General features: G+C 49.0%; 1 protein-coding gene across 3 annotated transcripts in view; it reads right to left on the bottom strand.

Moving 5' to 3' along the window:
* RAB37 (RAB37, member RAS oncogene family) overlaps window positions 1-23,111 on the bottom strand; it is a 71,449-nt gene that overhangs the window by 7,838 nt on the left and 40,500 nt on the right. The window contains exon 2 of one of the 3 annotated variants that reach the window (XM_049701917.1): window positions 7,072-7,182. In XM_049701917.1, coding sequence (XP_049557874.1) covers window positions 7,072-7,182 — 111 coding nt within the window. Of the gene's footprint in view, window positions 1-363; window positions 518-7,071; window positions 7,183-23,111 lie in introns of those variants that run through there. The other 2 variants (XM_004275441.4, XM_004275443.4) reach the window with 2 other exon arrangements.

Here is a 23,111-nt window from a genome sequence, read left to right as displayed (position 1 = left end):
GCGCTCAAACCCTACCTAGAAGCATGGGATTCCTGGGGCTCGTATTGGCCGGAGTGTGGCAGAAGAAAATGGGGTTGCGGTCCTCTGGGTGGGGAATCACTCGCTCCTTCCGACCTTCCTCTCCCTTCTCCCACGGAGCCAGCCCAGATCCCTGGACGCTGGCATGGGCCCAGGGCTCTGTCTCGACCCTCCTTCCTTACTCTGGGAGACTCGGCTGCCTGGGGGGAAGGGATGAGTCCAACGCAGACGCAGCCAGAAAGGGTCTTGGGCGGGGAGGCCGGGGTCTCAGGGCGAAGAGCGCGGGGAGGGGTGACCCCCAGAGCCGGCACCGAGTCCCCAGCGCTGGGTGCAGTGCCCACCCACCTTGCCCATAAGATCGTAGCTCGGACTGCAGGGTGGGGAGCGCTCGGGGGCCTCGCCGTTCCGGGTGGCAGCGGCGCCAGGAGTGCCCGTCATGTCCCTGGACCAGAGGTGAGCTGGGGCAGGCGGCGGGCGAGGGACGGCGCAGGAACCGCCTCGCCTTAGGCTCCACCCACTCCTTCTCCCCTCCACCGCCCCGGCCCGGACCCCGACAGGCTCCTCCCTCCGTCCGCCACGTGAAAGACACTGGCGGGGAGCGGGCTGTCCCGCTGGGGCGCGCAGGACCTCAGGGTCAGCTCCCGAGGGGCAGGAGGGCCCCCGTGCGCCACACTGGCCTGAGGGCGTGGGCCAAATCCAGCCCTAGGACCGACCGGTCCCCAGGGTTGCCAGCTGCCGGGGTTAGGTTCCCACCGGGAGCTGTCCCTGGAGACCCCGCCTTCAGGGGAAGGTCTGGCCTCGCTGGGACCCGCGGACCCGCGCCCGGGTTGCCACTGCGCAGCGTGGCCAGGAGGCGGCGCCCGGGCTCCATCCGGCTGGCGGGCAACAGGTGGCTCCGGGAGCGGGGACGGGGGAGGCTGGAGACGCCCCTGGGCAGCGCGGCGCGGGGTTCACGAGGAGGCGTGCGTTCCGAGCGCAGCTCTCAGGCAGTTTCGCTTTTGCTAATGCACCCCAGCTCGACGTCATCTGAATGTAATTGTGTTTACCGACCGATGGATATTCACCTTGCAGCACATTTGCACTTCGGGGCCCCTGGCCGGTGCTTGGACTTTGACAGCTCCCATTTCTGCCTGCCCTGTTGGGCTGCGCCCAGAATGTACCCACCCCGGAGAGCCTTCCGAGGTGGGCTTCCCTGCACACCTCCCAATCCAGGGGCTCCCGAAGGCAGAGCTGACCCCTGGCACCGAGTAGGCCTTAAACGTTTGGTATCAAAAGAATTCATGAAGTCCTGAATCTTTTTTTTTTTTTGGCTCCACCGCACTGGCACCTGGGTTCTTACTTCCCTCACCAGGGATCGAACTCACGCCCCCAGCAATGGAAGCGCAGAGTCTTAACCACTGGACCGCCAGGGAAGTCCCTGTGGTGAATCATTTTGAGCAGAGTCTCCAGGACATCTAAGGAACCCTGCAGCTCCTGGTGACAGAGGGTGAGAGTATGTCTGGGGTTGTCCATAGCGGAGTTCAGGGGCCCTGGCCTGGGCTAACCATTCAATTACGCTGTCCCAACGTCTTATATAAGTGAGGTCAGGTTCCCGCGGAACGGGGTGGGTGCAATGCAAAGGAACTGCGTGAAGGGTGTGAGGAGAGGCAGGGGCCCTGCACCTCTTTACCTACATGTTGGGGTGAGGGGCAAGGGGCAGGCATGGCTTATGTGTGACCACAGGCCCCGAGGAGACTGTGTGCACCCGCCTCCTACCACGTGACTTTTGGCGTCAGCTGGAGCTGTTTGCCGGAAGTGGTGTGCCGTAACCTCATCTGCACACAGGGAGGGACTCATACGGGGTGCCATACCTGGGCAAGGAGCAGCTCTACACAGCCCTGCAGGTGTGCGTCCTTGCCTGCTGTTCGGGTGCCAGAGGCTCTGGCTGCACATAACGCCCCAGCCCATTCAATGTCCTGGGCTCCGGGCTCCTGAGGGTTCATCCGGGAACCCTGCAGGGGAGCGGGTTTCAGCGCCAGTGGGTAATGACCAAGGAGGAAGGAGAGAGGGGACCTGGCCTGGTCCTCCCGGGCCTTCCACTGCCAACCAGGCTGATACGGGTTGCACTATGCTCCCCCCACTCCCCAAAGAGATGCTGAAGTCCTAAACCCCAGTAACTCAGAACGTGACCTTATTTGGAAGGAGGGTCATTGCGGATGTAATTATTTAAGATGATGTCATAGAGAGTAGGGTGGGCCCTTAATCCAGTACGACTGGGGTCCTTATAAGAAGAGGACACGCGGGGAGAAAATGGCCATGTGGAGACAGAGGCAGAGATGGGAGTGTTGCGGCTACAAGCCAGGGAATGCCAAGGCTTTCCGGGAGCCACCAGAAGCTGGAAGAGGCAAGGAAGGACCCTCCCTCTGAGCTTTCAGAGGGAGCGTGGCCCTGCCGAAGCCTTGGTTTCTGGCCTCCGGCTGTGGTTTATATTGGCTCCACCGAGACCCCTTCTGTCCTGTGGCACACAGGTTTGGGATGGAGACGGTTGCCCATCAGTGTGAATGCTCCAGAAGTGGGGGAGAAATACAGGCACTGCCTTGCTGTACGCTGCAGCGGAGTCCGAGTGGGCTGGTGGCACCGGGGGAGGCCCGGCCGCCCTCTTCCGGGTCATGCCTGTGTGGCCCGCTGGGTCTGGGGCCTGTGGGCTGTGTTGTATGCAGAGTGTTACACACTGTCCTCTGGGACACTGCAGCGTCAGGCGGGGTGTTCAAGGGCAGCGGCCAGTGAGGCAGAAGCGAGAGGGGGTCGGGGTGCTCAGAATTGGGGGTGCAGGAGAGGCAGGTTTTGCCCCAAAGGGAGGGAGCACAACCCACTCAAGGATGGGGGCTCTAGATGGGTGACCTGGGGAGCACAACCGCTGGGAGGTCCAGGCCTCCCGACAGCCTCTTTAGTGCTGTGTACACGCTGGGCCAGCCTGCATCTCCCCAAGTACTCACACCAGGAACACGTCACCCCACCCACACCTCACACCCCACACAGACACACACAGCTCACACCACACCACAAATAGACACCTTACATCATGCACACAACACACACACACACCTCAAATCTCACATACACGCAACGTCACAGAAACACATACCCCTCACACCATGCACGTCGCAGATCAAGCCACATACACCGTCTTGTATCAGCTACAATCACACACACACGCCTCATGACACACCGCAACCACACATACCCTCCATCACCCCACAAACACACATGTCACATCATGAACACAGGCACACCTCATATCATACCACAAACACACAATGCCTTACACGGCCCCCCCAAACACGCATCTTAAATGACCACCCCTCCCAAACACACACCTCACGTCCCCCTAAACACCTCTCACCACATCACAGTTCCAGACACAGCTCATCCCACACCACCAACATACACCCCTAACTGGCCCCCATGTCTCACGCCGTCCCCAGATGTACAAGTCACCCTCCAAATAAAGTCCCTCTTTTTTTTTTTTCCGGTCGTGCCATGGGGCTTGCAGGATCTTAGTTCCCCTACCAGGGCTCGAACCCGCGCCCTCGGCAGTGAAAGCGAGGAGTCCTAACCACCGGACCGCCGAGGAATTCCCAGAAAGCGCTTCTTAAATGACCCCAGCCCCTCCCATCACCTCCAAATCCAGAAGGCACATACACCCCACATTACCCCTAACAGACCTCCCTGCCCTCCTGTGCATGTCACCCCACACAGCCACACCCCTTCCTGGTACAGCAGGTGATGATGCCTCATGAAACCTCATGGTGGTTCAGAGGGGGGGCCCTTGTGTGCAGCCGAGGAGATCGGGGAACGAGCAGAGGGGGCTGGAAGAAACCCCCAGAGCTGGGGGGAAAGGTGCACAGCCCTGTGAGTGCAGGGTCAGGATGTGGAGGGGAGACCAAGACAGAGGCTGGGGGACTGAGGCACGTGGAGCATCTGCGTGAGAGTCCGTGGCGGCTGACACCATGCAAATCCTGGTCCCCACGTGGGCGTGGGTGAGCTTGGGATCTGCACCGCAGACAAAATGGAGGTTTTCATGTGCATTGCATGAGTGCTTGAAAAACCACCAGGCTACATTGTGCAAGACTTCGGCTGGCAGATGAGGGGTTCTGACTTTATTGGAAGGCGGTAGCGAGACTGATGGTGCTTGGTGGTGGGGCGCGGGGGCAAGACTTTCGGAAGATGAACTTTACAGCAGTGTTCAGGCAAGACTGCAGAGTTTGGGGCACAGCGAGGCAAGAGGTAGCCAGGAGGACCTGAACTGGCATGGGGGAGGGGCCAGCTGGAGCAACTACGGTGTGAGCCCGGTCGGTGTCAGCACCCCAGGAAACCCATCCGCAGGACTCAGCAGCCAGTTTGATGGAGGTGATGAGGGAGCAGTTGGGGAAGATATTGGTTTGAGAGGCATCTACCCAGGACCTGGGCCAGTCCCGCTTCCGGAAGCAGTGGGCTCCAGAGGCTCTGAGAAGTGGCCTGAGGACAGACACCAGGTGGTTCCCCCCACTTACCTCTGTCTCCTTTATTTTTTAGTAGTAGTATTATTTCTTGGGCCGCGTGGCATGCGGGATCGAACCCGTGACCCCTGCTGTCCTGCAGTGGAAGTGCAGAGTCCTAACCCCTGGACCACCAGGGAATTCCCCACCTCTGTCTCCTTTAAAGTAAAGATCAAGGACTCCTCCCCTCTCCTGCTGCCCAGGCCACACTCAGCCTTATGAGCTAGGCCAGCAGGACCTCAGTTACCGGGAATTCAGCCACAACCAGGGCTGGCCACAGGGCACTTGCACATGGCCAGCTGTCGGCAGTGATTCAAACCTCTGTGCAAATGACAGACAAATGAGTGTCCTGCAGCCCCGCTCTCTGGGGCTCCCCAGACCACTGATATTGGAAGGAGACCCCAATGCCCTCCAGCCCCTTTGTCAGACAACACAGGAGACTTCAGCTGCTCCACAAAGATCGAGCTGCTCTGAGCAGAGGGTTGGAAAGAGACCTGTCTCTGGAAAGGAAAGGAATTGAGGGTCCTTAGTGCTATACGAGGGGTGGGAAGGGGGCTTGCGGAGGAGACAGACATTTTCTCAGCGAGAGCTGCAGACCTCTTTGTATATAACTGGGCAGTGTGTCTAGGCCCAGGGTCAGTCACTTGTCCTTGGTGTGGTTCCCATCATGGGCTGTTGTCCCTGCCCTCTACCACCAGTATGGGGGTTCCCCTAGGTTTGTGTCCTAGCTGAGGGTAGACTATGTACCCGTTTTGCTCCCAGGTCATGTACTTGACACAGGAGAGCCCAGGTTCAGGCCTGAGTTGGGCCCTCAGGCCCTCACCCAGCATAAGCTGCCCACGGGTTTGTCCTGAGGTGCTGACCGGTGCCAGGCGAGCAGCTGAGCCTCTGGAAGGCCCTGGCCCAGGAGAGGGGAAGAGCCCGGCCTGCCCTGTGGACCACACACTTTCTTCCTTCTCACGGGTGAGTTGCCTCACTTTTCTTACCAGGCTGGTGGCATAATTTGGAGGTCCCACCTCTGTGCCTCTGTGGAGTGTGACGCAGACTCCCCACCCCACTCTCTGCCTCCTGTCCTCTGACAGGCGGAAGGACGGGGTTGGAGTGAGTGAGGAGTGTGACTATGGGGACACCGTGTGCCCTGGGTGCTGAGGGGCAGGTGACGTGGGCCCGCGGTGGAGGACACCTGACACCGCCATCCTGGTTCATTTCATGGCAGCCTGGTCCAAGGCTTGGGGGTTGCCAGGATGGGCCACACTCTCCTGGAACTCAGCCCCGCCCCCCTGGACTCAGCCCCGCCCTCCGGGGGCTCGGTCCCCCCCCTCACTCCAGGCCCTGGTGCACACCCTGGCCAGCCTCTCATTTCTGCTTCGTCGTGGGCCCTTGCCTTCTGCACTGTGACCCAGTGGGCAGGCCCAGATTCTGGGGGTCCCCTCTCTCTTCCCACCAGCGTGGCTCTGCTGTGTCCCAGCACCTCGCAGGCCTGGTGCTCTGTTCGGTCCCTGGGGCTGGCCTTTCAAATACCCATGCTGCCCAAGAAATGACATTTGCTCTTCTGCATCTCTGGGGACGTGGATTCTGGAGACCCCAAAAGAGGGTCCTGCTGCTCCTGCCACTGTCCAAGAGAGGGCTGAGACCCTTCCAAAGGCCTCCCCAGGGTTCAAGGTCTTCTGACAGCAGCCGGCAGCCATGGTGAAAGTGGGGATGTGAGCTAGAGCGAGGGCTTTGTGGCCCACTGGAGGGCTGGGAATAGAGGAAACTTGAGGCTGTGTCCAGGGAGAGACAGTGCTAAAACCTGAACTTTAACCCTTGACCTGCCAGCGCCCTAGGACCCACATGACAATGCCAAGTTTGGATTGTGCTTAAACTTTTTTTTTTTTTTTTTGCGGTACGCGGGTCTCTCACTGTTGTGGCCTCTCCCGTTGTGGAGCACAGGCTCCGGAAGCGCAGGCTCAGCGGCCCTGGCTCACGGGCCCATCCGCTCCGCGGCATGTGGGATCTTCCCGGACCGGGGCACGAACCCTTGTCCCCTGCATCGGCAGGCGGACTCTCAACCACTGCGCCACCAGCGAAGCCCTGTGCTTAAACTTTTAAGGCATCCCTTTGCCTCTCCAGGCTCTTCTTGCCCTGTGTCTGTATCAAGATATTCCCTTGCTTACTAGCTGGAGCGGAGCCCAGGAAGAAGATGGAGGGGAAGCAGGAGGAGAGCAACGCGGGGGGGCGGCCGACTTACTGCACTGGTTGCTCCGTTCCACCACCGAGGGTGGCAGCTCCTCCCAGCCCTGCCCACGCAGCCCCCTTTGTCCCTGGTTCTGGTGACGGTGCCCTCCTCACTGATTTTCAGGCTCGGGGTGGGATGGACGCCTTGAAACTGCCCAAGGGCCCTGGGCCATCCCTCCTGGTTTCCCCACCCATGGACTGCATCTTGGTAAATAGCCTTTCTATTAAACCTCCTGAATGATCCAATGTGAGCATCCACCTGTTTCCTGCCGGGACCCTGTCAGAGGCCCAGCAGGGCCCCGAGCCCAGAGGTACTTACTGTGAATCCGATGCCCAAGGTGGCTGAGAAGGATCCCGGGATGAACTTGCCCTGGTCGAACTGAACAAGCAGAGATGTCTTCCCCACGCCGCTGTCGCCCACCAGGATGGTCTGAAAGGGAGCAGCAGAGGGGTTTGAGGGCCTGCGGTGTAGATTAGGCTGCTGAGAGGTCCTGGTGGCTACGGGAGTGGGTTCTCTAAATACACATATACGTGTGTGCACACACATCCACCCCCGCGCACACACACATACACAGACACAGGCCAAACTCTGGATTTCCTATTGAAACCACTGAGGACAGAGTGAAAGCACAGAGGAAACCTCGTTTCAGCCCAAGTTAATTAGCATCTGAGGTGACCTTGAGAATGTGCCTCTCAGACTTCCGAACACAGCGGCATTCCTGACTGAGGCCCCCGTGGCTGCACTCTGCGATCCAATCCATCACTGATGTGTTTGTGCTGAGGCCATGCTTCCCACAGGAACTTCCTGGCCAAAGGTGGAGCGTGGCGGGAACACTGAGGCAGATCTGTTCCTGGGAGACACAAGACTCCCCTAAAAGCCGAATTAGGCTCAAGGACTCTCTCTACGTTTTACAGAACCTTCCAGAGACTTCACAGCAGCCTCAGATGCTTCTACCCAACCTTGCTGCTCTCCCTCCTTCACCTGGGGTCAGACCTGCCCTCCCCCATGGCCTCACCGCTCTCCCTACCTCTCCTGGCTCCCACCCCATTTATCTTGTAGGTGTTTCCACTAACAAAATCCTTGCGCATTTAATTCCCTTTTGGCATCTGCTTCTTGGAAGACCTGGATTAACACAATGGGTTTCCTGTATGGGAAAATCTATAGAATAAAAAAAAATCAGGATGTCTGGATATAGATCTTGGGAAGAGTTTGCACTTGGCCTTGGAGAGGACAGCATTTCAAAGGGAAGCAGAGTCTGGGAAAGAAGGGTCTGGCTACTTTTGAACTTGGAAGAAGTAAGTGGGGAGAATTAGCTGGAAGTTCAGGTGCTGTATTTGAAAGAAAATCATAAGCAGCAGGGAAGAAATATACATGCACCCAGAGGCTGATACCCAGTGGGTGCTCAATGAATGAATGAATGGGTAAATGCCTTAGTTTCAAAGAGGACAGTAGCCACTTTCCAAAGGCAAGCATTCAGAGTCATTGGAAAGGCTTAGGAGATGCCAACCTTAGCTCAACTTGGAAAAACATAAAGACATAAAAAACCAAAAATTTAAAAGCATAAAGATTGACAAGGCCTCCTTAGGTCAGAGCCGTGGGCGCCAGCACTGTTTGCTCTGACCGTGGCGTTGACTCGATAGCAGGGCAAACATGGGGTTATCCATGATGCTGCCTTTGGACCTCCTCTGACTACCGTCCCCCACCCACACTTCGCGAACCAAATTCCATTCAGCTTTTATTTTCCTCCCGGGTTAAAAGGCTCCATTTGTTTGTTGTGTGTAGCGGCTTTAATAATTCACGTCTCAAATCAAACTTCCTCAAGCTGGAGGAAGTGCTTCCTAGAGAGAATATTCCAGAATGTGAGGGGTCAATCTGTCCATCCGTGCCCACCTCATTCATTTACTAAAGGATATATCCTTTTCCTTTCCAGGGTGAAGAGTTCTCATCACTTTCTTCTCTCATATGAAAACAGTTCCATCTTCTTAGGACGCCTTCTGATTCAGTGAGCTCACAGTCCGGGGTGACGGGGTTCAGCATTTCAGATCCAGGTGAATCCTGCCTGGAGGCAGGGCCAGGACGATGCTCTCGTATAGGCCGTTTTAGAAACATCAGCCCCGTGAAGATGATCACATCAGGAAATCAATTGATGACCCAGACTTTTTTCCTGGGTCACCATGGAGAGCTCAGAGTGGATCAATTTACACATTGAATGATTTTCCCCTAAATCCAGGACCACCCTTAGCCCTGGTCATCCTCTGCCTGTGCCCCTCCCCATGAAATGAGTGGTCCAAAGACCCGTGTCCCTCCTATAGACTATACTTAGCTCCCAGCTCACTGCTAGAGTTGCCTGAGGAGTGGCCAAGGGGTGGCTCTTTGCAGGGATGTGAACAGAGCTTGGATGTGAAGGCTGGGGTGTCTACATGCATCCTCCTTAGGACCTTTGGTGTGTGGAATGTGCAGGAGGGAGAAGGGCAGGGGAGTGTCTGTGGATGGCGGGCTAAGGACCGGGAGATGGCTGTCACTAGGCTGCCACATTTCGGTGCAGAACTTCTGAGAATCCTACATTCAAATCCTTCTGGGTCAGTAGGCTGGTATTTTTGTCAAGGTAGGAAGATCAGGTGCACTTGATTGGATAGTTTTTTTAGCTTGATTTAGAACATGAAAATATTGAGACGTAAGGTTTATGGGCCACCATTTGTATTCTAGCCCTGGTCTCCCAAATGTTACAGGTGGGTCTGCCTAATCTATTACCTTAGAGACACAATGGAGTTTCTCTCTCCACTCAGACGCTGCCAGGATTTTCCTCAAGTTTCTCCAGGGGGGCTCCAAATGTTACTGCTTGGAGAAGCCAGATGTCAACCTCAGATCTAGATTTTCTACTCCACCTTCCCTCTTTTGGAGCATTTATGAAACTGTTAATTAATTGTGGTTGTGACAGAAATCTGTGTCAGCTTTGCCACCATTCAGACAAGTGTCTTTGTTCTCCCTTCTTTTTTTTTTTTTTTTTAATTTTATGGAAGTAGAGTTGATTTACAATGTTGTGTTAATTTCTGCTGTAGAGCAAAGTGATTCAGTTACATATATATATATTCTTTTTCATATTCTTTTCCATTATTGTTTATCATAGGACTTTTTTTTGAATTTTATTTAATTTATTTTTTTATACAGCAGGTTCTTATTAGCTATCATTTTACACATATGAGTGTATACATGTCAATCCCAATCACCCAATTCATCCCACCACCCCCACCCCCACCGCCACTCTCCCCCCTTGTGTCCATACGTTTGTTCTCTACATCTGTGTCTCTATTTCTGCCCTGCAAACCGGTTCATCTGTACCATTTTTCTAGGTTCCACATATATGCGTTAATATACGATATTTGTTTTTCTCTTTCTGACTTACTTCACTTTGTATGACAGTCTCTAGATCCATCCATGTCTCTACGAAAGGAATTTTTGTTCCTTTTTATGGCTGAGTGATATTCCATTGCATATATGTACCACATATTCTTTATCCATTTGTCTGTCAATGGGCATTTGTTTCCATGACCTGGCTGTTGTAAATAGTGCTGCAATGAACATTGGGGTGCATGTGTCTTTTTGAATTAAGGTTTTCTCTGGGTATATGCCCAGAAGTGGGATTGCTGGGTCATAAGGTAATCCTATTTTTAGTTTTTTAAGGAACCTCCATACTGTTCTCCATAGTGGCTGTATCAATTTACATTCCCACCAACAGTGCAAGAGGGTTCCCTTTTCTCCACACCCTCTCCAGCATTTGTTGTTTGTAGATTTTCTGATGATGCCCATTCTAACTGGTGTGAGGTGATACCTCATTGTAGTTTTGACTTACATTTCTCTAATAATTAGTGATGTCGAGCAGCTTTTCATGTGCTTCTTGGCCATCTGTATGTCTTCTTAAGAGAAATGTCTATTTAGATCCTCGGCCCATTTTTTGATTGGGTTGTTTGTTTTTTTTAATATTGAGCTGCATGAGCTGTTTATATATTTTGGAGATTAATCCTTTGTCCGTTGATTCGTTTGCAAATATTTTCTCCCATTCTGAGGGTTGTCTTTTCATCTTGTTTGTAGTTTCCTTTGCTTTGCAAAAGCTTTTAAGTTTCATTAGGTCCCATTTGTTTATTTTTGTTTTTATCTCCATTACTCGAGAAAGTGGATCAAAAAAGATCTTGCTGTGATTTATGTCAAACAGTGTTCTTCCTATGTTTTCCTCTAAGAGTTTTATATTGTCCGGTCTTACATTTAGGTCTCTAATTCATTTTGAGTTTATTTTTGTGTATGGTGTTAGGGAGTGTTTTAATTTCATTCTTTTACATGTAGCTGTCCAGTTTTCCCAGCACCACTTATTGAAGAGACTGTCTTTTCTCCATTGTGTATCCTTGCCTCCTTTGTCATAGATTAGTGGACCATAGGTGCGTGGGTTTATCTCTGGGCTTTCTATCCTGTTCCATTGATCCATATTTCTGTTTTTGTGCCAGTACCATATTGTCTTTCTATTTCTTCCTGGTTCAGTCTCGGAAGGTTGTGCTTTTCTAAGAATTTGTCCATTTCTTCCAGGTTGTCCATTTTATTGGCATAGAGTTGCTTGTAGTAGTCTCTTATGATACTTTGTATTTCTGCGGTGTCTGTTGTAACTTCTCCCTTTTCATTTCTAATTTTATTGATTTGAGTCCTCTCCCTCTTTTTCTTGATAAGTCTGGTTAAAGGTTTATCAATTTTGTTTATCTTCTCAAAGAAGCAGCTTTTAGTTTTATTGATCTTTGCTATTGTTTTCTTTGTTGTTATCTCATTTATTTCTGCTCTGATCTTTATGATTTCTTTCCTTCTACTAACTTCGGGTTTTGTTTTTTCTTCTTTCTCTAGTTCCTTTAGGTGTAAGGTTAGATTATTTGAGATTTTTCTTGTTTCTTGAGGTAGGCTTGTATAGCTATAAACTTCCCTCTTAGAACTGCTTTTGCTGCATCCCATAGATTTTGGATCATCGTGTTTTCATTGTCATTTGTCTCTAGGTATTTTTTGATTTCCTCTTTGATTTCTTCAGTGATCTCTTGGTTATTTAGTAATGTATTGTTTAGCCTCCATGTGTTTGTGTTTGTGTTTTTTACGGTTTTTTCCCTGTAATTAATTTCTAATCTCATAGCGTTGTGGTCAGAAAAGATTCTTGATATGATTTCAATTTTCTTAAATTTACCAAGGCTTGATTTGTGACCCAAGATGTGATCTATCCTGGAGAATGTTCCATGTGCACTTGAGAAGAAAGTGTAATCTGCTGTTTTTGCATGGAATGTCCTATAAATATCAGTTAAATCTATCTGTCCTATTGTGTCATTTAAAGCTTGTGTTTCCTTATTAATTTTCTGTCTGGATGATCTGTCCATTGGTGTAAGTGAGGTGTTAAAGTCCCCCACTATTATTGTGTTACTGTCGATTTCCTCTTTTATAGCTGTTAGCAGTTGCCTTATGTATTGAGGTGCTCCTATGTTGGGTGCATATGTATTTATAATTGTTATATCTTCTTCTTGGATTGATCCCTTGATCATTACGTAGTGTCCTTCTTTATCTCTTGTAACATTCTTTATTTTAAAGTCTATTTTATCTGATATGAGTATTGCTACTCCAGCTTTCTTTTGATTTCCATTTGCATGGAATATCATTTTCCATCCCCTCACTTTCAGTCTGTATGCGTCCCTAGGTCTGAAGTGGTCTCTTGTAGACAGCATATATATGGGTCTTGTTTTTGTATCCATTCAGCGAGCCTGTGTCTTTTGGTTGGAGCCTTTAATCCATTCACGTTTAAGGTAATTATCAATATGTATGTTCCTATTACCATTTTCTTAATTGTTATGGGTTTGTTTTTGTAGGTCCTTTTCTTCTCTTGTGTTTCCCACTTAGAGAAATTCCTTTAGCATTTGTTGTAGAGCTGGTTTGGTGGTGCTGAATTCTCTTACGTTTTGCTTGTCTGTAAAGCTTTTGATTTCTCCATCAAATCTGAATGAGATCTTTGCTGGGTAGAGTAATCTTGGTTGTAGGTTCTTCCTTTTCATCACTTTAAGTATATCATGCCACTCCCTTCTGGCTTGTAGAGTTTCTGCTGAGAAATCAGCTGTTAACCTTATGGGAGTTCCCTTGTATTTTATTTGTCATTTTTCCCTTGTTGCTTTCAATAACTTTTCTTTGTCTTTAATTTTTGTCAATTTGATTATTATGTGTCTCAGCGTGTTTCTCCTTGGGTTTATCCTATCTGGAACTCTTTGCGCTTCCTGGATTTGGGTGGCTATTTCCTTTCCCACGTTAGGGAAGTTTTCGAGTATAATCTCTTCAAATATTTTCTCGGGTCTTTTTCTCTCTCTTCTTCTGGGACCCCTATAATATGAATGTTGTTGTTAATATTGTCCCAGAGGTCTCTAAGGCTGTCTTCATTTCTTTTTTCTTTATTCTGTTCTGCAGCAGTTAATTCCACCATTCTGTCTTCCCAGTCACTTATCTGTTCTTCTGCCTCAGTTATTCTGCTATTGATTCCTTCTAGTGTACTTTTCATTTCAGTTATTGTTCATCTCTGTTTGTTCTTTAATTCTTCTAGGTGTTTGTTCTTTAATTCTTCTAGGTCTTTGTTAAACATTTCTTGCATCTTCTCGATCTTTGTCTCCATTCTTTTTCTGAGGTCCTGGATCATCTTCACTTTCATTATTCTAAATTCTTTTTCTGGAAGCTTGCCTCTCTCCACTTCACTTAGTTGTTTTTCTGGGGTTTTATCTTGTTCCTTCATCTGGTACAAAGTCTTCTGCCTTTTCATTTTGTCTATCTTTCTGTGAATGTGGTTTTTCTTCCACAGGCTACAGAATTGTAGTTCTTCTTGCTTCTGCTGTCTGCCCTTTGGTGGATGAGGTTATCTAAGAGGCTTGTGCAAGCTTCCTGATGGGAGGGACTGGTGGTGGTAGAGCTGGCTGTTGCTCTGGTGGGCAGAGCTCAGTAAAACTTTAATCCGCTTGTCTGCTAATGGGTGGGGCTGGGTTCCCTCCCTGTTGGTTTTTTGGCCTGAGCTGACCCAGCACTGGAGCTTACCCGGCTCTTTGGTGGGGTTAATGGCGGACTCTGGGAGGGCTCACACCAAGGAGTACTTCCCAGAACTTCTGCTGCCAGTGTCCTTGTCCCCACATGAGCCACAGCCACCCCCTGCTTCTTCAGAAGACCCTCCAACACTAGCAGGTAGGTATGGTTCAGTCTCCTATGGGGTCACTACTCCTTCCCCTGAGTCCCCATGTGCACACTACTTTGTGTGTGCCCTCCAAGAGTGGAGTCTCTGTTTTCCCCAGTCCTGTCAAAGTCCTGCAATCAAATCCTGCTAGCCTTCAAAGTCTGATTCTCTAGGAATTCCTCCTCCCATTGCCAGACCCCCAGGTTGGGAAACCTGACGTGGGGCTCAGAACCTTCACTCCAGTGGGTGGACTTCTGTGGTATAAGTGTTCTCCAGTTTGTGAGTCACCCACCCAGCAGTTATGGGATTTGATTTTATTGTGATTGCGCCCCTCCTACTGTCTCAGTGCAGCTTCTCCTTTGTCTTTGGATGTGGGTATCTTTTGTGGTGAGTTCCAATGTCTTCCTGTCAATGATTGTTCAGCAGTTAGTTGTGATTCCGGTGCTCTCGAGGAGGGAGTGAGCGCACGTCCTTCTACTCCGCCATCTTGAACCCTGTTCTCTCTTCTTAAGTCATTTTGTTTATGTCCGTATTTGTGCCTCATCCACATCCAAAAGGGATTTGAGGTGATTTACAACAAAACCCACCATAAAAGAGGGCAGTTAATGATGCTGCCCGAGGAATTTCTGCCCCAGAGTGAGGCTGGGTTTTTCCTGCATTTGAGAATTACATTTGATTCTGGGTTTCTTGGCAGTCAAGACAAAATGGGAAACCAGAAGGGGTGTGTGGTACTTGAGTCCTGTCAATCAATGAGTATTTTCTCTTGGCATGAGCTGCTGAGAGGAATCTCTTATGTAGATTCTTATACAAGAGGTCCTGAATGACAAAATGGGCATTTGTAGGGCTTCCTTGTTGGCACAGTGGTTGAGAATCCCCCTGCCAATGCAGGGGACACGGGTTCGATCCCTGGTCCAGGAAGATCCCACATGCCGCGGAGCAGCTAAGCCTGTGCGCCACAACTACTGAGTCACAAAGCACCGAGCTGATCTCCCTGTGCTATGCGGCTGCTTCCCACTAGCTATCTATTCTACATTTGGTAGTGTATATATGTCCCCCTCTGTCTTTTGATTTTGTTGCTGGTATCTTCTGTAGACCGGAGTATTTTTTTCTATACAATCAGATCTATTGATCTTTTTCTTTATGGCATCTAAATTTCCTGTCTTATTTAAAAGGTCGCTGGGGTGGGATAGGGAGGGTGGGAGGGAGACGCAAGAGGGAGGAGATATGGGGATATATGTATATGTATAGCTGATTCACTTGGTTATAAAGCAGAAACGAACACACCAATGTTAAAAAAGAAAAAAAAAAAAAGGTCGCTCAGAGGCACTGTAAGAGCCATGGTAACCACCGCATTCATCTTGCTTTCTAAATGTTCCCCTGAATCACGAAGTCACAGGAAAGCAATGTATTTAGACAGCATTAGCCCAGCTCCCGTTGAGAGGCCTCTATGGAAATGTGATTTAATGTTAGTCCCTGGCTTTTAGCAAGGGTCGATACAAAAACTATAGGAAAAACTCTGCATCTTCTGCAAAATTACAAACGCCCATTTTAAAAAATTAATTAATTTATTTCTGACTATGTTGGGTCTTCATTGCTACGTGAGAGCTTTCTCTAGTTGCGGCAAGCTGGGGCTACTCTTCATTGCGGTGCGTGGGCTTCTCATTGCGGTGGCTTCTCTTGTTGCGGAGCATGGGCTCTAGGCACATGGTCTTCAGTAGTTGTGGCTCGAGGGCTCAGTAGTTGTGGCTCGCCGGCTCTAGAGCTGATTCACTTTGTTATAAAGCAGAAACTAACACACCATTGTAAAGCAATTAAGTCCAATAAAGATGTTAAAAAAAAGATGTTAAAGAAAAAAATGCAGTTACAAACTGAAAAAAAAAAAAAGAAAAGACAGAGGGAAAATATTGGCAAGACGTATACAGACAAAGGGTTAAAACACCAAGTAATATAAAGAGCTCTCAAAAGAAAGTCTCAATAGAAAAATGCACAAAGGTTATGAATAGATATATTTTATGTGTGTGTATATATGGTTAGTTTTATGTGTCAACGTGGCCAGGCTATAATCCCAGTTATTCAATTAAACACTAATCTAGAGATTGCTGTGAAGGCATATTTTCGATGTGATTAACATCTACAATGAGTTGACTTGTAAGTCTTCAATAATCTGCATTTGCCTTATCCAGTTAATTGAAAGACCTTAAGAGCAAAGCTGAGATTTCCCTGAGAAAGAAAAAATTATGCCTCAAGATTGTAGTATTGGCTCCTGCCTGAGAATTTCCAATCTGCTGGCCATCCCTACAGATTCTGGACTTGCCAACTCCCACGGTTGTGTAAGCCAACTCCTTGAATGAAATCTATCTTTATAGATATATTCCCTACTGGTTCTGTTTTTCTGGAGAACTCTGACTGATACAAAATAATATACAAAGGTTTGATAAAACTTTGATAATGGTCAATATTGGCTGAGACTTGGGGAAGCAGGTACTCACACATACATCCTTGGTGGGAGTCTACATTGGGGCATTTTGGAGAGCAGTTGACAATAGCAGAGTTACAAAAGCAAATTCCTTTGATTCAGCAATTCTATGGCTTTGCTTGCAAAAGTACACCAAGATATGTGTACAGGGCTGCTCATTGTAGCATTTGTAGGAGCAAATAATTAAGCAGTTGGTATAGGTGAAATAAACTCTAGAATGTACATGCAATGCAATATTGGAAATGATAAAAGAATGCGGAAGATCTATATGTGCTGTTTGGGAAAAACTATATTATTAAGCAAAAGAAGAAGGGGCAGAGAGGTCTGCTTGTATGATGACCTATGTGTACCTCACTTAGGTGTATATGCTGGTTTTGCATAAGCTTTTTTAAAAAATTAATTAATTAATTAATTAATTTTGCCCACGCCTCACACAGCATGCGGGATCTTAGTTCCCTGACCAAGGATCTAACCCATGCCCCCTGTAGTGGAAACATGGAATCTTAACCACTGGACCACCAGGGAAGTCCCACACATTACTTTTGTAATCTGAAAAAGTCTGTGTCTGTGTTGGGGAAGCATGGTGAGCTAGGACAACTCTGGTAAAAGCCAAGAAGAATGCCAATGTTTAGCCTAACTTTTGCTTAAAAATACTTGATTTTATTTTTGCAAACAAATCTAGCACACTAAAATGGATCAGGCTCTTTGGGCAAAGGGAACCTGAATAGCAGCTATTCCGTTTCATCCATTTCAGCAGGTGTTGCACACCTTGGATACCCGAGGAGCAGGCAGCAGAGATGACAGACACTCTGTTCTGAAAATCAAAGAACCCTTTCATCTTCTGATCCTAGTAGGGGGTAAACTCACTCTCTGGAGACCTATGTTTTTCTCAAAAAGAAGTTTTGCCTCTGCCTGAATTCCTGGACAAGAGGTTGGTTGAGACTCAATTTCTCATTCCATAGACTGCAGACTAGAGGGGCGTTAGACCTGGAAAATGTTCAACGCCGGTGTTATCAGTCACTTGCTTTGTTAAATCAGTTTCCAGTTCATGATAACACATTCTTTCACTTTTGGAGAAGGTTTTTTTGTCTTTACTCAGACAAAACTATAATTCGAAAAGATCCATGCACCCCTATGTTCATAGCAGCACTATTTACAATAGCCAAGACATGGTAACAACCTAAATGTCCATTGACACATGAATGGATAAAGAAGATGTGGTACATATACAGAATGGAATATTACTCAGCCATTAAAAAGAATGAAATAATGCCATTTGAAGCAACGTGGATGGACTTAGAGATTATCACGCTAAGTGAAGTAAGTCAGAAAAAGAAAAATACCATATGATAACACTTATAGGTGGAATCTAAAACATGACACAAAAGAACATATCTACAAAACAGAAACAGACTCACAGACATAGAGAACAGACTTGTGGTTCCCAAGTGTGGGGGGCAGGGAAAGACTGAGAGTTTGGGATTAGTAGATGCAAACTATTATATATAGGATGGACAAACAACAAGGTCCTACTGAATAGCAGAGGGAACTAAATTCAGTCCTGTGATAAACCATAATGGAAAAGAATATGTATATGAATAACTGAATCACTTTGCTGTACAGCAGAAATTAACACAACACTGTAAATCAACTGTACTTCAATAAAATTAAAAAAAAAAAACAGCGTTGGAGTGGATACCCTGAAGACAAGCAGCTCAAGGACGCTCTGTCTTATTCACTCTTTCATGCTGACCTTCCTCTTCATTGTCGGCACTGAACAGGATCAAAGGGCAGCTGGCTTCTTTCTCAACCTCTCCAGCAGGAAGCAGGATGGCATGCTTATACGAGCCAGACCTGGGGCTGAATCCTGGGTTTGCCAGTTATTAGCCGTGTGACCTTGGACAAGGTACTTGCTCTCTGAGCCTTAATTTCTTTACCTGAAAAATAGGAATCACATCACCTTTCCCCTAGATTTGTAGTGAGGGTTCAATACGGTCAATACGGTAACGATATGAAACACGGAGCGTAGCACAGAGTGGGTAGAAAAGATGGAGTGAGGTTGGGTCCAAGGTGAACCGAAAGGGGTTGGGGACAGTTGCTGAGAACAGTTATGGTTTATGACTGGTTCCTAGGTGCTAGACAGAGTTTGTTAGCAGAGGTTACATGGCTAGGGGAAGAATGACAATGCAGTAAAAATGGTTCATTCGTTCATTCATTTTCCACCAATTACTTTATTGAGAATCTACTAAGGGTCAAATGTGGTTTTAGCCACTGGGGATACAGCCCTCACAGATCTTCTAATCCAGAGTGGGAGACACCCAACGAGCCCGGTGCTTTCAATACAGGAGCTCCTTCACCTGTGGACAAGTTATGTTCTGAAAAGACTGTAGTTTGCAAGTCCAACGGGACGAAGAGGAATTTGTGGTCATATAGTCGCTGGAGGCATTTCCACCAAAAAGAAACGTGAACTGGTTCTACTCTCCAAAGCTTTAAAACCATTCTTTTTTTTTTTTTTTTTTTTGGCCGTGCCACGCTTCTTGCGGGATCTTAGTTCCCTGACCAGGGATTGAACCCCGGCCCACAGCAGTGAAAGCACCGAGTCCTAACCACTGGACCACCAGGGAATTCCCTAAAACCATCCTCCTTGAGGATATTTGTTTTATAGGACATCTTTCCCCAAAGGAGATAGTGTTGTTTGCGGTGGAAATCTGTTGAGCAGTGAGTGACATGAACTCATACATTAGTCACTCTACATAATTTCTGGAATAACGTTGCATTTCTGCAGGAAGAGATAAAAAAGATGGGTGAAGTATAAACCTTAATGTTACGAGTGATTAGCTCTTAAAAGTGAAGCAATTAAATCCTTTTTTTTGACCTTATCTCTATTTCACAATTTACTTTCCTGAAATGAACATGTATTGCTTTTGTAATTTAGACCAATTTATTGAATCACAAGCCACGGGTGACTCTAGTGGTCCAAAGGCTGTTCTGATCTGAACCACATTGGGGAAGAGGTGAGGGTGAGAGTCTTGAGACAGAAGGGCCAGGACAGGCCATCCTTGAGGAGCTGCGAGGAAAAGTCAGAAGGGCAGAGAGGATTGGAGTGAACAGAAACCATGGGGCAGATAAAACCATGGAGTGGAGGATGAGCTGCTGTCAGGGCGGGTCTGGATTTTGTGGGGTCTTCTTTTAGTTTTTGATTGCTACAATAATGCCGCGATGGACTGTCCCAAACTCAGTGGCATGCAATAAGTTTGTGAATTGGCAGTTTAATCTGGGTGGTCCTTCTGGCCTCAGGTGGGCTCCCTTGCGCGTCTGGGGGTCAGCTGGCTGTTGGCTAGGGCCGCCTCGCTCCGTTCCACCTGTCTCTCAATCCAGCCACTGGTTAGCCTGGCGTGTTCTCGTGGCAGAAGCAGAAGAGCATGAGAATAAGAGAAAGTGCAGGAGGCCTCCGCAGGCTGGGGTTTGGAAACGGTGCAGCATCACTTCTTTCTTCCTTCCTTCCTTCCTTCCTTCCCTCCCTCCCTCCCTCCCTCCCTCCTTCCTTCCTTCCTTCCTTCCTTCCTTCCTTCCTTCCTTCCTTCCTTCCTTCCTTCCTTTCTTTCTTTCTTTCTTTCTTTCTTTCTTTCTTATTTTTGGCTGCATTGGGTCTTCATTGCTGCACACGGGCTTTCTCTAGTTGCAGCCAGCGGGGGCTACTCTTCATTGTGCTGTGCGGGCTTCTCATCTCAGTGGCTTCTCTTGTTGCAGAGCAAGGGCTCTAGGTGTGTGGGCTTCAGTAGTTGTGGCTCGTGGGCTCCAGTAGTTGTGGCTCATGGGCTCTGGAGTGTGGCTCAGTAGTTGTGGCGCACAGGCTCAGTTGCTCTGCGGCATGTGGGATCTTCACGGACCAGGGATCGAACCCGTGTCCCCTGCATTGGCAGGTGGATTCTTAACTCTGCACCACCAGGGGAGTCCCAGCATCACTTTTGCTGCATTTTCTTGGGCAAAGGAGATCCTAAGTCTGGTCCAGACTCGAGTGGAGGGGGGAGAGACTCTGCCTCTTTGGGAGAAGGGCTAGGGAGTCAAAGGGTAGATATCCAGGGTGGGATCATCTATCACAGGCCTGAAGCTTATACAATGTTGGGGGCCCTTTTGAAGAAAAAAAGGATCCCCAAATTATGAACACAAAATTTGATATAGGGGTCTGGTCAAGTGAGGGGTGCTGACACCATCGATTCGTGGCAAATGGACCTCTTCCTCACTGTCACAAAGAAGCGAGAATCTAGCCACCCCAGTGAGAAGAGCTGAGAAGGGGAGCACAGCAGAGCCACTGCCGTGCTGGTGGCAGAGCCCAGAGTGAGGCTCCTTCAGCCCAGGGGTGCCTGGATTCTGGACACCCATCTGCTCTTGTCCCGGTGAAGTCTGGCTGTTTCTTGTTGTTCCTCCATAGAGAGGCTTAGTTCCTTGGTTTTCTTCAGTTCCTCCTGGTTTAGACTTTGGTTTTGTAATTCTCCAGTGGGTCTTGGAACAGACATCTCGTGGGCCTTCTATTCCAGAGTGGGAGAGACTCAACAAAACCGGCCCTTTCGATACAGGAGCTCCTCCCACTGAGAACAGATTGGGTTCTGAAACGGTTGTAGTTTGTAAGTCCAACATGACCTAGAGAAGTAGCTTGAGCAAGCTGCTTGCTCCTTGTCACCAGGAGAACCTGATGGTTGCATCAACACACACACAAAACACACACACTACATAGGTGCACACACAGCACTAGCATGCACAATGCATTGCACACTTGTAACACAGCTCCCACACATGGGCCCACATACAAACAGGAACACACCACATATGCTCATACATGCACGCGCATGTGTGCATACGTGCACATATTCACGCACACACCCACAGGTGCCTCGGGGCAGGGGAATCTCAGACGATCCATCCAATTCCTTCCTTTGCAGATGGGGACATTGGAGGCCATTGAAGGTTACTGCTCATGTAGACGTCAATTGCCAAGCCGGGATGAGGGCCTCAAATGGGTCTTTGAGGACACAGGGCCCCCAGAAAAGCCTGACGCTCCCCTAGTGCCCGGAGGCATTTGTTTAGAGGAACAGACCTGCTATCACTTAGAGATGCTCAGAGAATTCTCTTTTCTTTTTTTTTTTTTTTTTGGTACACAGGCCTCTCACCGCTGTGGCCTCTCCCGTTGCGGAGCACAGTCTCCGGACGCGCAGGCTCAGCGGCCATGGCTCACAGGCCCAGCCGCTCCACGGCATGTGGGATCTTCCCAGACCGGGGCACAAACCCGTGTCCTCTGAATCGGCGGGCAGACTCTCAACCACTGCGCCACCAGGGAAGCCCAAGAATTCTCTTTTCTTGATTCAAAGGAGAATTTCTCTTCTTGATCCAGAAGGGCCCAGGAGCAGAGGGTCAGGCCACAGGCAGAGTCTTGGGGTAGTTCAGAGGCTGTTTACTCCTACTGCCTGCACTCAAGAAAGGAAAGACTACCCCACATCCCTCAAAGCCCCTGTCCCTTATTTTTCAGGGTGCTCCAAATTGCTTAATGCCTTGGTCATTTCCCCTGGAAGCCAAATGGTGTTCCTGTTTGCTGGGGCCCCATGTCTCTTGGCATAGCTGTTCAGTGCCACAGGCCAAGGATGGCTTTGCTGAGCAGCGGGGACCAAGGGCTGACCGAGCTCTCACCCTGTACTGTTGACCTTATTTTACGGTCTGGAGGTATGTAAAGTGCGAGACCAATTCTGGCCACATCCTGGCTTATTAGCTGCTGTGTTTTTCAGTGCAGGTAACCCTCCTGATGCCTACTCACTCCTGATGAGCCCGTGAGGGCTTCTATCTCTCCTTGGGATTCACTCGCTCCTCGAGATGTCACAAGGTATGTGTGACACACGGCAAAAGTGGCTCTAGGAACAAAGTATGAGAAACGTCCAATTCTTTCCTAATTTCTGTGCTTAACCCCAGGTCCTGCTGGGGGATTCTGATGGGGAAGAGGGGTGGGAGATGGGCGCAAAATTGTCAAAAAAGAAAGGGAGTCAGACAGGCGAAGCTGGTGCATCCTTTCTTCCCACTGCAACAGATAGTTATTACAAGGTGTGTGTCAGGGGGTGAGAGGAGCTAGGGGGTAATAGCCATGAACAATGAGCTGGTTTCTTCAGGAAGGTATAACTGACAAGTTTCTGGAGGATTCAGGCTGGAATCAATATCCACGGATTCTCACGTTGTAAACTGGGGCACAGCAACAAGAGTTCCTGGTATGTTCTCAGGACAGAGGCCCCTCTTGCCCATTGGACCAGTAGTTCCCTGCTCACTTGTCCCTACTCTGTTTTTTAGTTCTCCGACCAGGGATCGAACCCGTGCCCACTGCAGTGGAAGAAGTGCGGAGCCGTAACCACTGGACCCCCGGGGAATACCCGTGTCCCTACTCTTTGAGCCCCTTTCTTTTAGTAGGTAGTCTGGGTTTTGTTACCCCCTCACCCCCTCATTCCAATCTCTGGTCTAGATTGGAATCTACAATCTCTTCTCTGACTTTGGCTCAAGCTCCCCGTGATATAGTGGAACTCCTGACCTTCCAGGCTCCCGAGAATTTGGCTACGCTTGAAATTACACATTTAGGACATTGTGTTCATCAGCCTTAGCTCCCCGCGACTTCTCCAGTGGGGCTGGTTTTCCCCC

Source organism: Orcinus orca, chromosome 19 (genome assembly GCF_937001465.1).
Source record: "Orcinus orca chromosome 19, mOrcOrc1.1, whole genome shotgun sequence".
Classification (NCBI taxonomy): Eukaryota; Metazoa; Chordata; class Mammalia; order Artiodactyla; family Delphinidae; genus Orcinus; species Orcinus orca.
Note: the sequence above shows the minus strand (reverse complement) of the source record. Positions and strands in the feature narration are given on the sequence as shown.